This window comes from Ambystoma mexicanum, chromosome 4p (genome assembly GCF_040938575.1).
Source record: "Ambystoma mexicanum isolate Mex_15411 chromosome 4p, UKY_AmexF1_1, whole genome shotgun sequence".
NCBI classification, from domain to species: Eukaryota; Metazoa; Chordata; class Amphibia; order Caudata; family Ambystomatidae; genus Ambystoma; species Ambystoma mexicanum.
This window is the reverse complement of record NC_090927.1, coordinates 359,981,505-359,997,292: the sequence shown is the minus strand read 5'-3', so window position 1 is coordinate 359,997,292 and position 15,788 is coordinate 359,981,505. Positions and strand designations below refer to the sequence as shown.

General features: G+C 45.5%; 1 protein-coding gene across 2 annotated transcripts in view; it reads right to left on the bottom strand.

Annotated features, from left to right (window-relative positions):
• Positions 1–15,788, bottom strand: part of WDR35 (WD repeat domain 35) — a 1,418,193-nt gene that overhangs the window by 114,914 nt on the left and 1,287,491 nt on the right. For both annotated transcript variants that reach the window (XM_069605912.1, XM_069605913.1), the window contains one exon: positions 5,494–5,634. In XM_069605912.1, coding sequence (XP_069462013.1) covers positions 5,494–5,634 — 141 coding nt within the window. The remainder of the gene's footprint in view (positions 1–5,493; positions 5,635–15,788) is intronic.

Genomic DNA, 15,788 nt, shown 5'->3' with positions numbered 1-15,788 from the left:
AAGAGGTTTATCTGACTGAACTGAGCAACGATATTCCGAGGCCCCACGAAGCGCTGAAAAACGGAACTGAGCAACGGACGCCACGCGTGGCTATTTATGGGCATGGTGACGTTGGCGCCGATACGGTGGCTGTCGAGGGACACCAACTCGGCAGACGTCGACGCGCAACGCCCTCTACAGAGAAAAAATGTCCAAGGCCAGCAAGCTGGCGACGAATTATCTAAAATAAGGAATACGTCGGAGGACACAATCCCTTCGAATGATCCACCTTGATAGAGTCTGTTAAGTCACAGCCCTGCCAGCATGTACACGAGCAGAACCAAAAAAACAGATTATGTATCCTAGACGCTTTTGACCATAAGGCGTAGTAACTGAAGGCCCACACCTGATCTAGCCAATGCACTCATTCCTCTGCCCTCGAAGCATGAGGCGGAGGAAAAAAGACATGAACATGGATATTTTGAGAGAGATGAAAAACAGAAACTACCTTTCAACGTCACCTTCTCTTTGCAGAACACCAGGGAGGTTGAACTGACAATGACTGGAACTCACTTACCCATCTAGTGAAAGTGATGGTGATCAAGAAAATCTTAAGGGTGAGCAATCTCAAAGAGCAGGAATGAAAGGGCTCAAACGGAGCACCCATTAAAAAGGTTTGAATCCCGGGAAGGCCAACCCAGCTGTACATCCATCTGAGGTCAATAAATGAATATCAAATTCAGTTTGGTGATGTTACATAAAATGTTCTATGTCAAGAGCTTTGGCGAAAGCGCTATATTAATAACAAATCAATATCATTAAAAAAACAAAAACTCTGATGACGGCCAATCTTGGCCATATTGTTGATGTCGCTTAGCCACATTGAGAATACACACCTCAAACTCAAAACCTAGGAATAGACACACTAAGTGTGAATGTGGCAGCCTCCAGCGACTGGCTGGCCACCAAAATATTTAAGTCATGCTTCCTTAGGATTGAAAGCAGAGTTTCTCCCTCTGCTCTAAATCTCCCATAAGAGAGTCTACCCCAGTATTTTTTCCATGCTGGGACGAGTCTCTGAAGAACAAAGAAGAAGCCTTCACATGTGGTCAACATGGATGATCTTCCAGCTGTGTAGACTATCCTAAACCAGCCTTAACAGTGAAGTTCTGCCAGTGTCTGCAGATACCAGAGCCTGTGGAACCACAGAAGGACCCTGTGCCAGTGCTGTGTTCCCTCGATAATGTTGTAATAACCCAGTCGCCAAGTCTTACGGCTCTGTGACCTCAGAGAACATGCAGCCATACTGTGGTGTGACCCAGTGTGGACACTGACTCTGCATTGAGGCCCCAGCCAAGAGTACCAATGTGGGAGATAGTCGGACACGAGATACATGCAGTATTTACAAGGTTTTTATTAATCAACAAAAAGAACTTCAGTGAGCCATCAGCTTGTCTTCAGAGTAAATAATGAAAAATACATCTCTACGGTGTCCTTTTCCGAGGCCTCCTTGTACAAGGAAGTCCCAGGGCCCTTCTCCCAGCTCTCTTAGTTCTCAGCTTAATAGGCCCAGCAGTTTTCAGGCTCCTCAGGATCGTCTTCTTCCTGCAGTTCAGAAAATCCAAAAGTGTAAAATTTCTTTCCGCTTTTACCCGGGCTCCCTGCCCTTTCCACAAATCAGCATGCATCTGCTCTTCTGGTCCAATCACCGCTGTACTCTGGTAGGTCCCATCCCCACCCATTTCCCTCGGGATTGCCGGCCGCCATATTACCTCTTCCAATACCAGTGAAGACTGAGAGGTGCCTGGCTTTCGGGACCCTTGTAGTCCAGGCTGCTCCCATGTGCCTCCTCTTCTGGTAAGTTAAACTGTGAAAACCCTGCTTGTCCCGTCTGGTCTGTTTCCACGTCGCCCATTCCCCTTTTGTTTCCGACCCTAAGCTGTGGTGTTTTACTGTAAGCTGTGTCCAGCTTCTGGGCGTACAAGACCTTGTACCGGAAGTGCAGTCAGTGACTTTCGCTGTCGGAATGGCCCCCTGTGGGTTGGTGTCTGAGCCCAGATCAAAGTCAAAGACGAACCGCATTGTTAAAGCGTCTCCGGTGCTCCTCTCCTGATCTTTACATTATAAATGATGGCCGGTCATCCTTGCAAAAGACCATTGCCCTGTTTTGCTGTCCAACACTGCCTCACAACCAGCAACCAGAGAGATCACCAGGTCTGGGGTTACCATGCATAAGGAATACAATTATGACATTCGGTCATTAAAAAAAAAAAATTACAACCTGAGAAAGGAACATCTCTTACCTCCTGCTGCAAATGGATCATAGATGAACTGTCCCTCAACCAAAACTATTTTTCTCTGTGGTCTGGCTGGTACCAAAGCTAGCCAGAAGCATCAGACTTCTTTTTCCTTCATTCGTAAACCTCCTTTAATTGCCCACCAGTTTCCTGTAGCATCTTTGGACTCTAAACTTCCCTGAAAAGATCACCGGAATCCTGAGAGCCCAAAGAAGTTGTCCACTGGTAACTGGAGGGCGTCTGATGGCTGTAAAATGACTACACTCACCAGAAAGAGTTCACATTTTTTCACAGCAAGCTTTCCACAGGCTAAAATTAGCCTTTATTTAACAATGGGAAAACTGTCTTGACTGACCTACCATCGCTATCCAAGATCAGGTTGGTGACCTTGTAGATTGAAGATGACTCAAGCGATTCCTCTTCAGTCACAACTGAGTGGAAACAGGTCCCGACACCAAGAGACTGAAACGTAGGGTATTAAATCCCCAGTAGCCTAAACGTCTTCTAAAATCACACACTGGTGATCATGTGAATACTAAATGTACATAGAAGGTTTTACTTACATGTAACTGTGGACTAAAGAACTGGCACCTTGGATGGAAATTCCTTTATTTAAACCAATAGTATGTTTTACTGTATGTCTGTCACCTCAAAAACATACCTAAAAGACAGTGATTATGCCGGTTGCAACCAAAAACAGAGTGACTAGGCTAGGGTTATCATAAAAATAATATCAGGTGTTTAAATAGTGCTTAATGACGGATTCCTCCTGCTTCTAAATGCTGTAGGATCCAATTTAATGGAGCTCAATGTATTGTATTTGGAAAGATGAAGGGTTTAGTCAGTCCTGCTGAGTTTCGAAGTACAGACTTGCCCCAAGTCAGAAGCTAGCCCTTAATCCACAAGTTGTCCACAAGAACTATAGTAGAAACACAAAAAAATAAAAGTGATAAGGCTATTGGCAACCAAAAAGACAGTTATGAGGCTGGTAGCAAAAAAGTTAGTGAAATAGTGTATTGTCCAAGTGAGCTGCCCGTCCCCGTGAGCTGATAGAGTTGGGATGGCCCATGGAGGCTTCTGGTGCCGTTCTCTGCCCCAACTTTCAGTGTTATGCGGATGACACTCAGCTCATTCTCAGGCAACCTTCGGCCACCTCTTCTCCGTCTCTCATCACTGACCATCTGTCTGCTATCCAGGAGTGGTGTGCCGCCAATGACCTCTGCCTTAAAGCCAGCAAGACCGAGATTCTCCTCATCGGCACACCCGCTCCCTCCTTTCCTGTCGCTCTCTGGCCGGCCTCTCTCGGCCCTCTCCCTGCTCCCACCTGTGAGGCTAAAAACCTCTGGGTCATCTTCGACTCCACACACTCCTTCTCTCCTCACATCTCTGATGTCTCTAATAAGTCACACTACCAGCTGCACCTCCTCAGAGGTATTCTCCCTTTCCTCTCCTTCCCCCAGAAGCTCACTGTCTCCATAGCTCTGGTTCTCTCTAGGCTGGACTATTGCTGGACTATTGCAACAGCCTCTTTCTAAAACTGCCTGCCTCTACTCTCCGGCCTCTACAACACATCCAGAATAGGACTGCAAGACTTGTCCTTAGCCTCAAGCACAGGGATCACATATCTCCAGGACTTAAAAACCCTCTGCATTGTCAACAAGGCCTTCTGGGGCCTGAGCCGCAATACCTTCAACTCTCTCTTCCTAAATATCTTCCTTCTCAAGCTCTTCGCTCATCTGCCTCAAACTCCCTCGCTTCTCCAAGCAACGAGTTAGTGGTAGATCTCTTTCTTCGGCTGGGGCCTCCCTCTGGAACAGCCTCCCTGAAACTTGCAGAGAACCATCCGGTTACGGAAGCACCTCAAAACCTTTCTCTTTGCTTCTGCTTTTTCTCCTCATCTCCCCTGCTGACCTCCTGGCAGAACTGAAACTGCACTGGTCAACTGGCAACCCTCTGATCTCGGGCCCAGGTCTCTCTCCCACCAGTCACATACACCTGTACTGCCTTCCTGGCAACCCGTGCACTTGAGGACTGTTTCTGTATCCCTACAGTCCCACTACCAGCACTTGACAGCCGATGTCTGCACTTACCTTTGCACTTGCCACCTGCTGGCCGTTACCTTTACTTATTGTTATTATTCTACTCCCATGTACTGCACTGTCCCTTCCTCCTCCCCCATCCACCATGCCCCCTGCACTCTTCCTTTCCCCCTTCCCATGCACGTTCGCAATCTGAATGACACCTGGCCCAGTAGGATCGTTGTCTGTCCCCCCTCAGTTTCCCCCTCCCTTTCCTCATCGCGCCTTGAAACACTTGTGTATAGGCGCGTTGTAAATGCCACATCATATCATATCCTGTAGCTGCCGTTGGTGTGTGCAGCTACTGCTCTGAAAGGGTCTGCTTTTGTAATGGTGAGTAGTGTTACCAATACTCTCGTGACCTGGCAGGTGCCAACCTTCAATTAACCGCCCTCCACTTGGTGTCCCAATTAGCTGGATGTCCTGGTAGGTTGCTAGAGTAGGGGTGGCACTTGTCATGTGGCCTCAAGAAGGAAAATCAACTGTCTGGTCCCAGTGTGAAGGGGTCAATGGGATTCCCCTGGAGTGTGCTGTCCTGCTCTTACAGGATATCCTTCCGTAACGCACTGGATACTCCACAAGGATCCCATTAATGTGGTTTCATGGAGGCAAATGGATTGCATGGTCCTGGTTTGCATGATTCTGGGGCCCTCCTAGAGCTCTGTTTACTTCTGGGTCGCTGCTAGTGTGCATGACCACTGCTCTGCTCAGCTTCAGTAACGTAAAGATAATGTAATAAGAGCGGTACAAAGAAAGAAGGGCATTAAAAGCAACATAGGATTAGGTAGGATGAAAAGATAGTTGTGCGCATTTGCAAAATAAAACATCTGTCACTGTACCAAAGTAACTATTTGTATTTGGGAGGATTTAAATGTAACTAGGAAGGATTGTATAGCGGCAGGGTTTTTGTTGTTATTCGGTTACCCCTTCATGCAAGTCTCAGACTTCTAATATTAAATACAATCAGTGAACACAGCACCATTAAAACATGTATTAAGAATGGTAGCACTTCTGTCCACTTTGTAGACCCACAACATCAAAAGTGTTCACCAGATATTTGAATGTGATATGTACAAATATATGCGCAACTGAACATAGTGTTGTAAAGGTATACATTATTGCTAAACTTTTAACTTTACCTCTGAATGCTTTCCTTTCATCTTTCCTTTTTGTGTATTTTTGATTTGTTCATGGTATTGTTCCACAAGCAAAGCTGCCAGCACATAAAGCTTTTTAACTCGTAACGGTTTAGTTCTTTTTTTGGCTTCTTCATCTGCAATCTAAAAATAGTTGTAGAAACAAAAGAAAGTTACTTTGCCCAAGGCTTGTTTACCCAAAAGTCAATTAGAGATTTTTCATTATTGCCACTGTTGGTACAATTTGCTACTGCATAAACAATAACTTGGTTCCCCCTCATATTTGACAATATTTCTCTGTAGGGTCAAAGGCAATGACAACCATGTCCCTATTTTTGTAACCCAAGCAGCAATCTGAAAGGATATGTTTTGCACAGATCCCATTCCTCATTGAACATCACAAAAAATAAAGGTGTGAAAAAGAATGTAACAAGAAGCAAAAAGGGCTGTGTAAGGTATGCAACTCTCACACACTTCTTTAGAGCTATAAAGAAGAGTTAGTTGCTAGGCTATAGAATTTTTAATTCTACTAAAGGAGTAGATTTTTAACAAAATACCATCCCATCATCCATTTAATTTCTATTGATGAATTCTCTTCCGAGTCTCTTCTAACACTATAGGCCCCATTACAAGTCTGGCGGTAACCGTGCCGTAAAAACCATCAGGTAGCCACCGGACCCGTAAACAGTTACTGCCTCCGCACCACCCGGTATCAAAGGGGTATTACAACACTGGGTGCCGGTAATTCCGGAGGCGGTAACTGTATTGTTCCCCATTCCCATAGAGTGCCATAGGATTCTATGGGGACCATGGTAACACCGGTTCCGTCTATGACGGAACCAGTGTTTCCATTTCCGCCTGCAGCCCAGTGGCGTTACTCCCGCCAGGTCGGACCTGGCGGCAGTGACACCCCCCACCTGCAGTACTCGTAATCTGCCGGTCCGGAAACAAAAGTGGCAGCGGGTTTACCGCCACCGTTGTTTCCGGACCGGCAGACTCGTAATAAGGCCCTATGTCTCAGAAGAGCAAGCAGGATTTGTTGTGGGTTTAAGTGTGGGATGGATCATATGCAGTCCTTGCAGCTTGAAATGTTTACAGAGGCCAGTTTTTTGGTAAGTGTGTGAGACATCTGGAAAAAACAACTCTGCTCATCACCACGGCACAAACAACCAACACTGGTGGAAATGTTAGAGAACTCAAGTTAATTTCTCCTCTGAGCACATTAACAAAGGAAATGGTTCGGACTTTGCCTGTGCAGAAGTCCAGGATTTCTTCAATGAAAAACTCAAAAGACTTTGTGATGATGTACAACCACGAGTGCTCACCAACAAAGTCAAGGGACTACCGAGCTGTGGCCATGGAGAAGAACAAGATACTTACCAACTGTAACTTTCTTTAGATTGGATGTTCCTCCCACGTATTCCTTATCTTAGATATATCCTTACCATCAGCTTTGCTGCTTCGGACATTTTTCTCTCTCCACCAGAGGGCGCACCACTCAAGACTGCAGCGCTAATGTCCCTCAGCGGCCTCCGTCGAGCATCAACGTCTTCCGCTGTATAAATGCCTCGCGCGCGCCTGTTGGCCCCAGTTCTGTTTTTTAGCCACTGGATTGTAGTTAATGACGTGCCTCTTTTGACCAAAGCCTTAAAAGAATTTAGGGTGTAAACCACGTAAACTGTGCAGTGGGGTAAGCTGGGAGGGTCGATGAGGGATACGTGGGAGGAACATCCAATCGAAAGAACGTTACAGTTAGTAAGTAACTTGTTCTTCGAATGGATTGTGTCCTCCCACATATTACTCATCTTAGATAGACTCCCAAAGCAGTTTTGTATTGGAGGTGGGAGTACAGAAATCTTAGTCATGTACAGAATGAAGTACTGATTTAGTGAACAGACCTCCTTGTGAAGAAGTTGAATCTAGAGCATAATGTTTTATAAAAGTATGCATGGATGACCATGTGGCTGATGCACAAGTATCTTGCACAGGGACACCCCTTTGAAGTGCTGTTGAAGTTGCCATGCCCATGGTTGAATGAGCCCTCAGCCCATCTGGAGGATCTTTCCCAGCCAATCTATAACATTCAGTTATAGCCAAAATTATCCATCTAGATAATGTTTGCTTGGTCACGGCTAGTCCCAATTTGCAGCCAGTGTATCCCACAAAAAGTTCGTCACACAGACGTAGTTTTGCCAATCTTGAAAGATAGAAGCTAAGAGCTCTTCTAGGATCTCATCTATGTAGCTGTTCCTCTTCCTTACTTGCATGCGGAGCAGGGTAGAATGTAGGTAGTGTTATCTTTTGTGACAGGTGAAAATGTGAGACGATTTCTGGCAAGAAAGAGGGTTTTACTCTAAGGACCACTTTATCTTTATAAAAGATGGTGTGAGGAGGCCCGCTAGAAAGTGCCTGCAACTCGCTTACCCTGTGGGTTGATGTAATTGCCACAAGAAGTATTGTTTTAAAATAGCCTTAACAGACAAGAATGCAAAGGCTCAAATGGAATGCATGTGAGGAACTTTAGTACCAAGTTTAAGTCCCAACCAGGAACTTAAAAAGGTATTGGAGGAAACACATTATTTAGACCTTTTAAGAATGGAGTTATTAAAGGTATCTTAAAGTAAGATTCTTCCTTCTGAGGAGCGCTTAAAAATAGATAGCGCTGCTAAGTAACCTTTTATCGTGCCAACCTGGAGACCCAGATTAGCCAATTGTAATAGAAAAGATAATATTGTGGGAATATTACACTGAAACGGGTCCACATTCTTATCTCTGCACCAGTTACTGTTGCAGTAACTTGTTCCAACGACACCGATACAGAGATTTTGTTGCTGGCCTTCTGGCTGAAAGCAAGATCTCCATGACGTCATCCGGAAGGTCCCAATCCTTATATCTCAACCTCTCAGAAGCCATGAGTGAAGGTTGAATGTGTTGACCTCTGGATGGAGAACGTGACCTTACTCTTGTGAGAGAAGATCCTCTCTTCTTGGAAGATTTATTGGAGGGAAGATGGACATGTCCAGAAGGTCCGGGTATCACGTTCTCCTGGCCCAATCCGGGGCAATTAGGGTTAGGATCATGGTTTTCCTGAACTTTCTCAACCTCCTGATTACCTGAGGGATCACTGTGACTGGAGGAAACGCATACAGAAGTGGAAACTCCCATTCCACTACGAACGTGTCCCCTAGAGCTCCTCTCTGGGGAAATTCCGTTGAGCAGTACAGTTCACATTTCCTCTTGAAACTGGTTGCGAACAGATCTCTTAAAGGACTTCCTGAGCTATTTCCCAATCGTGGGAAACTGTGCTCTGCCTGCTCAGAGCGTCCGCTGCTGTGTTTTGCACTTCGGCTAGATGAACTGCCGACAGAGAGATCCCTTCTTGTATTGCCCAGAACCAGAGCTGCATTGCTTCTCTGCACAGTGGTAGTGACCCTACTTCTCCTCTATTGTTGAGGTAGTACATGGCCACTGTGTTGTCCATCATTATCAGAACATTCTTTCCCCGTACATAGGGCAGGAAGGCCTTCAGTGCTAGTGTGATTGCCCTCAGCTCCAATAGGCTGATCTGTAGTTTGGACTCCGATGGAGAACAACAACCGCTGATTGTCAACTTGTTGGTGGGAGCTCCCCACCCTGTGAGTGAGGCGTCCGTCACTACTGTTATCTTCGGCCATGGTTGCCAAACAGATTCTCCTTTGAGGATATGTTCCCTGCAAGCCCACCATTGTAGATCCTGTGCTACTTTGACTGGAACTTGCAACGGATCTGACATTTCTCCTGAAAATTGGGACCATTGAGTCCTGAGGGCCCATTGAAAGGATCTCATCCTCAATCTGGCTTCTGGCACCAGAAAAATGCAGGATGCCATAAGGCCGAGCAACCTGAGAAAATTGAAGGCCCGTAGATATTGGGCATTCTGGAATTTTATTACCACATGCAGTTTGTGGTGCGCTCTCTCTTCGGGAGGCGATGCTTTGCCCGAACAAGTATCCAGGACTGCTCCAATAAACTGGAGTTTCTGAGATGGTATCATGTTTGACTTTTTTAAATTCAGAGAAAACCCTAGCTTGTGAAGGAAGTGGCAAGTCTTGTACAGATGTTCCTGGGCTTGTTCTGGAGAATGTTCCCTAATCATCCAATCGTCCAGGTAGGGGTAGACGTGAATCCCCCCTCTCCTGAGACTCGCTGCCACCACCGCCATCAACTTGGTGAAAACCCTCGGGCGGAGGTTAACCCAAGTGGCAGAACTCGAAACTGATAGTGAGAATTGCCAATCGTGAACCTCAGGTACTTTCTGTGCTTGAGATGGATTGAAACATGAAAGTAAGCATCCTGAAGGTCCAATGATACCAACCAGTCTCGGAGTTGGAGAGCCTGAAGGATCTGAGAAAGTGTGACCATCTTGAACTAGTCCTTCCTGAGGAACTTGTTCAAGCTTCTCAAGTCCAAGATGGGTCTCAGTCCTCCGTCCTTCTTTGGTATGAGGAAATATGAAGAATACCAACCCTTGTTCCTCTCCGCTACAGGTACATGTTCTATTGCACCTTTCTGTAGCAGGGTTAAGACTTCCTGCAACAGGAGCGGATCTGGATTTTTGACAGAGCTGTATCCCGGTGGGTGATTGAGGTTTCTTTTGAGAAGGAAGGCAGTAACCTTTGGATACTGTTTCCAGTGCCCAAACATCTGAAGTAATGCCCCGCCATTCTTCCAGATGCTGTGAGATCCTGCCTCCCACTGGGGTCTTGTGGGTCAAAACCTCAGAATGGTTTTGCAGCAGCTGTAGCAGCGGCTAAAGGGACAGATGCCGCTGCTGGGGAAGATCTAGCACCTTTTCCTCGCCCACAAGTAAATTTCCTTTGCTCTCTCTGACTGGCCTGTCCCCTTCCTTTCCCAAATGAGGAATAAAATCGAAAGGGACAATCCCTCCAGGAAGATGAGCCTGTGTAGGGGCATTGTTGAGGTTGTCGTATAGCGACACTGAGTGATTTTGCCGCCGGTTTAGAGGTCTGCAGCTTCTCCAAACTTTCATCTGCCTTGCTGCCAAACAACCTCGAGCCGTCAAATGGCATATTAAGAAGCTTGGATTGCACATCCGGTGCAAAACCGGACTTTCTTAGCCACGCAAATCTGCGTAGCACTGTGCTAGACGCCATGGACCTACTGATACTGTCAGCTGTGTCCAGACCTGATTGAAGGCATTCCCCTGAAGCCTCCTTTCCATCCCTTACTATGGATAGGAACCCTTCACATTCCTCACCTTCGGGGATGTGTTCAGCTGCCGCTGACATGCAGTCCCACAGGGTATATGTAAATCTTGCAAGGGTGAAAGTTACATTTGTAGATTTTAAAGCCATGCTCCCTGACGTAAAGATCTTTCTGGACCATGCATCAACCTTTTTATCAACCCTATCAGGTGGAATTGTAGGGTATGCATAGCTGCTTGAACTACCAGACTTTCAGGAGATGGGTGTTCACTTAAGTATTCGGGATCTGAGGGACAGGGTCTATATTTTGACACATACTTCTTATTTACTGCAGGAATAGTTTCTGGGTTTTCCCATGCAGTGTTAACCTTCCTTTGTAAGGCTACATGAAAAGGAAGTACGGGGTCTTGCTGAGGTCCTCCTGAAAGGATGTCAGTCATGTCATCATCCTGATAGACAGGTGAATTTTTACTCCTTCCCATGAATTCAGTTACCCTGTTCATCAATTTTCTATAATCTGCATCCGCATGTTCAGCTGGGTCAGGCTTTTCAAATTCATATTCTGGAGATGTATCTAGACCACTTGCTGACTGCAAGCACTCATACAAGTCTTGCATCTTAGATTTAGGGTCAATTAACTCCCCAGGGACTTGTTTTGCACCAAATTTAACACCAGCAGGTGAAACCTCTTCTTCTGCTGATACATCTCCTTCATATATGGAGGACATGGTTCTAAAAAAGTAATGTCTGCTTTCTGGATGAAACACCTTTTCAGGTGGCATAGATTTTAACACTGGTGTCGATTTATCCATTGTAATGGAGAAGACATCGACAAAAGCGTCGATGGTGTCGATGTTGTAGGCATTACCTTTGATATTGTCGAGGTAGTTTTTCGACACCCTCGAAGGAATCGTCAGTCCCGTCGATGGAGTTGTCGACACCATCGAAGGAGCCTTTGATACTGTTGACTGCGCACTCGACATAATCTTTTTAGGTTGGGTCATCGACACCTTGTGCTCGACCGCCTTCGATAGAGGCTTCGAGGACGTTTTAGACAAGGATTTTGATGACATATGAGAGTCTGGCGCCAATTTCTTGAGTTCTGCCTCCCATTTATGCACCAGTAGGCTTTTTCTATGAGGTGTCTGGGAAGATTCCCTGGACGACACCCTCAACGATTTTTTGTCGGATTTTATCGTCTTCGATCTTCCCTGTCACTTTTATTTCTTCGTTAGACTTTTTTGAGAGAGTCTGGGCCGCATTCTCAAATTTTTGTAACATAGATGCTCTGAAAGCTTTCCACTTTCTTGGGGAGTCATGTCTCGACGGACATGTTATAACTTCCTCAGACGACGTAGAGGAAGAGGAAGAGGAAGACCGGTGTCGTCTTTTCTTCGCCTTTTTAGAGGAAGAAGAAGAGGACTTCCTGGATCTGCTCCTCGACCTAGATTTTTTATGACGTTTTGTTGAAGACTTAGCCGAGTCTTTTCTCCCTCTCGAAGAAAACTTTGAGGATTCCTCCCCCACCGCCAGTTTACCTCTTCGTTCTTTTAAGGCCTTATGAGTCATCGACTGACAGGAACTGCACTCATCTATACGGTGGTCGGAACCGCGGTACCAGAGGCAATTCCGATGGGGATCAGTTAGCAACATCTTTCTCCCACATTTCTGGCATTTCTTGAATCCAGTCTTCGGTGTGGAAGGATTAGATGAAGACAAAATTATTTGTATGAACTGAAGCGCCATTTTATCGATCCGAAGCGAAGCTAACGGAAAAACGGAACTAAGGCCAACGGGCACGCTCGAGGCATTTATACAGTGGGTGACGTCGACGCTCGACGGAGGCCGCTGAGGGACATCGACGCCGCAGCCTCAAGTGGAGCGCTCTCTGGCAGAGAGAGAAAACATTTCCGAAGCAGCAAAGCTGAAGGTAGGGATATATCTAAAATGGGGAATACGTGGGAGGACACAATCCATTCGAAAGATGTACAAGTACAGCAGTTGGAAGACTCAGCCAGTGCTGTATTTGTTTAAAGCTATAGGGCCCATTGGTGGTGTCTGGGCCCCAACCATAAATCTTACTGTGCCTGTGGGCAAGATGCTCTTGGGACTGGCTGGCTTGTACATCGTAATAACTGGCAAGTACAGATTCCCGGACAGACATCTCAGTTCATAACCCCACATGTGTGGATAGGTTTTTATTTATTGGACATTTGTATGGCACCTATACACAAGTGTTTCAAGGTGCCAACAGACAAAAAAGGGGGGGTACAGGGGAGAAGCAACAATAAATGGTCCTACTAAGCCTTGTGAAATTCAGAACATGCAAGTGGAGTGACAATAAGTGCAGGGGGAGGGGGCAGGGCAAGGCAGAAGGGCTTGGATAAGGGAAGGGGGTACAGGAGGGAAGGGGCCCAGGGCCAGGGCAAGTGCTGAGGGAAGCCCAGGAGGGCAAGTGCCAGGGGAACCAGCGGTAAGGGGTCAGCTAGTGCGAGAAAGGGGGACCAGAATCAGACTAGGCAGGGAAAAGGGAGGCAACCGTAAAGATAGATTTACTGATGGGGTACTGGGACAAGAAATAGGGAGGTGGCTGTAGTGGGGGACAGTGATGAGAAAGAGTGAGGTGAGGTACTGGGTAAATGTGGTGAGGTGGAGGTAATGTGGCAGTGATGAGGAAGAGTGAGGTGCAGGTATTGGGGGACTGGGGCGAGGAAGAGTGAGGTGGGGGTAGTAGGCAACTGTAAGAAAAAGTGAGTTGGGATAAGGGGCTATGAGGAGAAAGAGGGATGTGGGGTAAAGGTAAGATTAATATTGGATGCTGTGACGAGGATGTGGGGGTATAGATAAGATTGCTATGAAGTACTAGGACAAAAAAGAGGGATGTAGAGGTTAAGGTAGGATTACTAATTAGGTACCTTGACGAGGAAGAGGGATCTAGGGGTTAAGGTAGGATTAATGATTAGGTACTGTGACAAGGAAGGGGGGATATGTTGGGAATGGAGCGATCTTCCCTGATGACGAAGGGTGAAAATCTAAATCTTCAATTTTAAATCATGTGACGCGCTTGTCCAATCCAAGTCCAATGTAATCGTACATCAGCACCACTCCCGCTTCAATTGTACACTTTATAAAAAAATTAATTACCCTTACTAAAGTTTTTTAAAGACATCCAAGTCCCCCAAACACTAATAGACCCCTAATATCTCTCTCCAACATATTTTAGGTTAATTTAGGAAGCAATCTCTGCATTTTGTTTTTTTTCAAAAACGGATTGCTTCCTAAATTAACTTAAAACACTATTCTTCCCCTAATTTCCACATCTCAATATATTTTAGTTGTTACCCTTTCCTTTTGTCACTTGAAATTAAGGTATAGATCTCAGCAAAACACTGCAAAAGAGCTACACTATCCTCAAGCCCCAAATCTTAGCTAATTATCCTTTCTTACTGTGCTCACATGCTCCCTCCAGCCTTAAAACTGCAGTACTCACACCCTTTGCATCGTTTTAGGGCAGTTTCCAAAAATGAATCGCGATCTTGATTCTCTAACTGCATAATGGTGAATTTTCAGAAATGAAAAGCATTGGGAGGCGCAATGCATCATGGGGGCGAGAACTCACTTTTTTGTTAATGGGGCACCCGGGTATATGTCACATTGTTTAAAAAAACAACTGGTCCCGGTAATTTCCAGATTACAATACTTCAAACATGTATACCACAAACAGCTGATACTAAAGAATTAGACCTTATTATAGCCTTAGGTTAGGTTCAATTGGCTTTTCATAAGGGGGGGAAATGCACAGAGCTACCCTGAGCGATTTATATACGGTGCTGACTGTGGGGGGGGGGGATTTTTTTCTTTATTCTTGACAATTTACCAAAAATCAACTGGTGATGTATTGTTAATTTTCTTTCAATGAGTTCATTATGATTGTTTTTTTATGTGGTTATAATGAATTTTAACCATTTTATTTTTTTAGAACATTAAATAAAGCTTGTAAACTCCCTTCCCCCAAAATAAACCGACTGGATGGATTTATGAGAAACCAAGAAAGGATTTGCTTCGAAAGCTTTGTGCCCAACTTCTTTCTTATTTGGTGAAAACCCATTCAGCAGTTTGCGCTGTGCGTTTCAGCAAAAAGTGGACATTTCCCCATGGGAAAATGAATGGAAAAGTGAAAACACAAACCCTTTTTTGACCATTCATATCTATTGAACATTAACAAAAACTTGCTTGAAAACCTCCAGTTGTGGGGGACACAAATCCTGTTTGTACAATTTCGTGCTGATCTGTCCTACAGCTCAAACAATAGACATCTAATTTTAATATTTCCTATGGATGATAGGTTTCACCTTAACTATAGGGTGACTAGCGTCGCCCTACAATACATAGTAATACACATAAGCCTCGAGGGCAGACAGAAATGAACAAATTACTTAGCTCTTGCTAATGCTTTTTTGGGTGTATGTTCCTCCCACAGATTCCTCATCTCCGATATCTATCTCCCAACGCAGCTGCTCTTCTGAAATGTTTCCACCGCCAGGGGACGCAGCGCGACTCTGCGTCACCTCCACCTGACGCCTCGATGCGTCCCGTGCTGGCCATGACTTTGGGACAGTATATATAGTGACCTTACTTCAACCATTCTTCCCTAGCACTCTGACGCTGAGGGACCGCAGTACTAGAGAACCGCCAAGTGGGCAGGTTGGGAGGGTGATGAGAAATCCATGGGAGGAACATCCATCATAAAGACCATTACCGAAAGGTGAGTAATTTGTTCTTCTAATACATTCCTTCCTCCCACGTAGTCCTCATCTTTGATAGACTCCCTTAGCAGTAAATTGATCCAGAGGAGGGAGGAGATCAAGAACAACGTGTAAAGCAGAAAACTCGAAGAACCGCTTTACCAAAACGAGCATCCTGTTCAGGCTTAGGAAACGTGTGCAGGGATGCCCATGTAGCTAACTGGCAAATGTCTAAAACAGGGACTCCACATTGCAGAGCGGAGGTGGCAGCCAGTCCTCTGGTGGAAAATGCCCTGAGACCTTCAGGTACATCCCTAACAGCCAGATCATAAGATTCCAAGATGCCAAA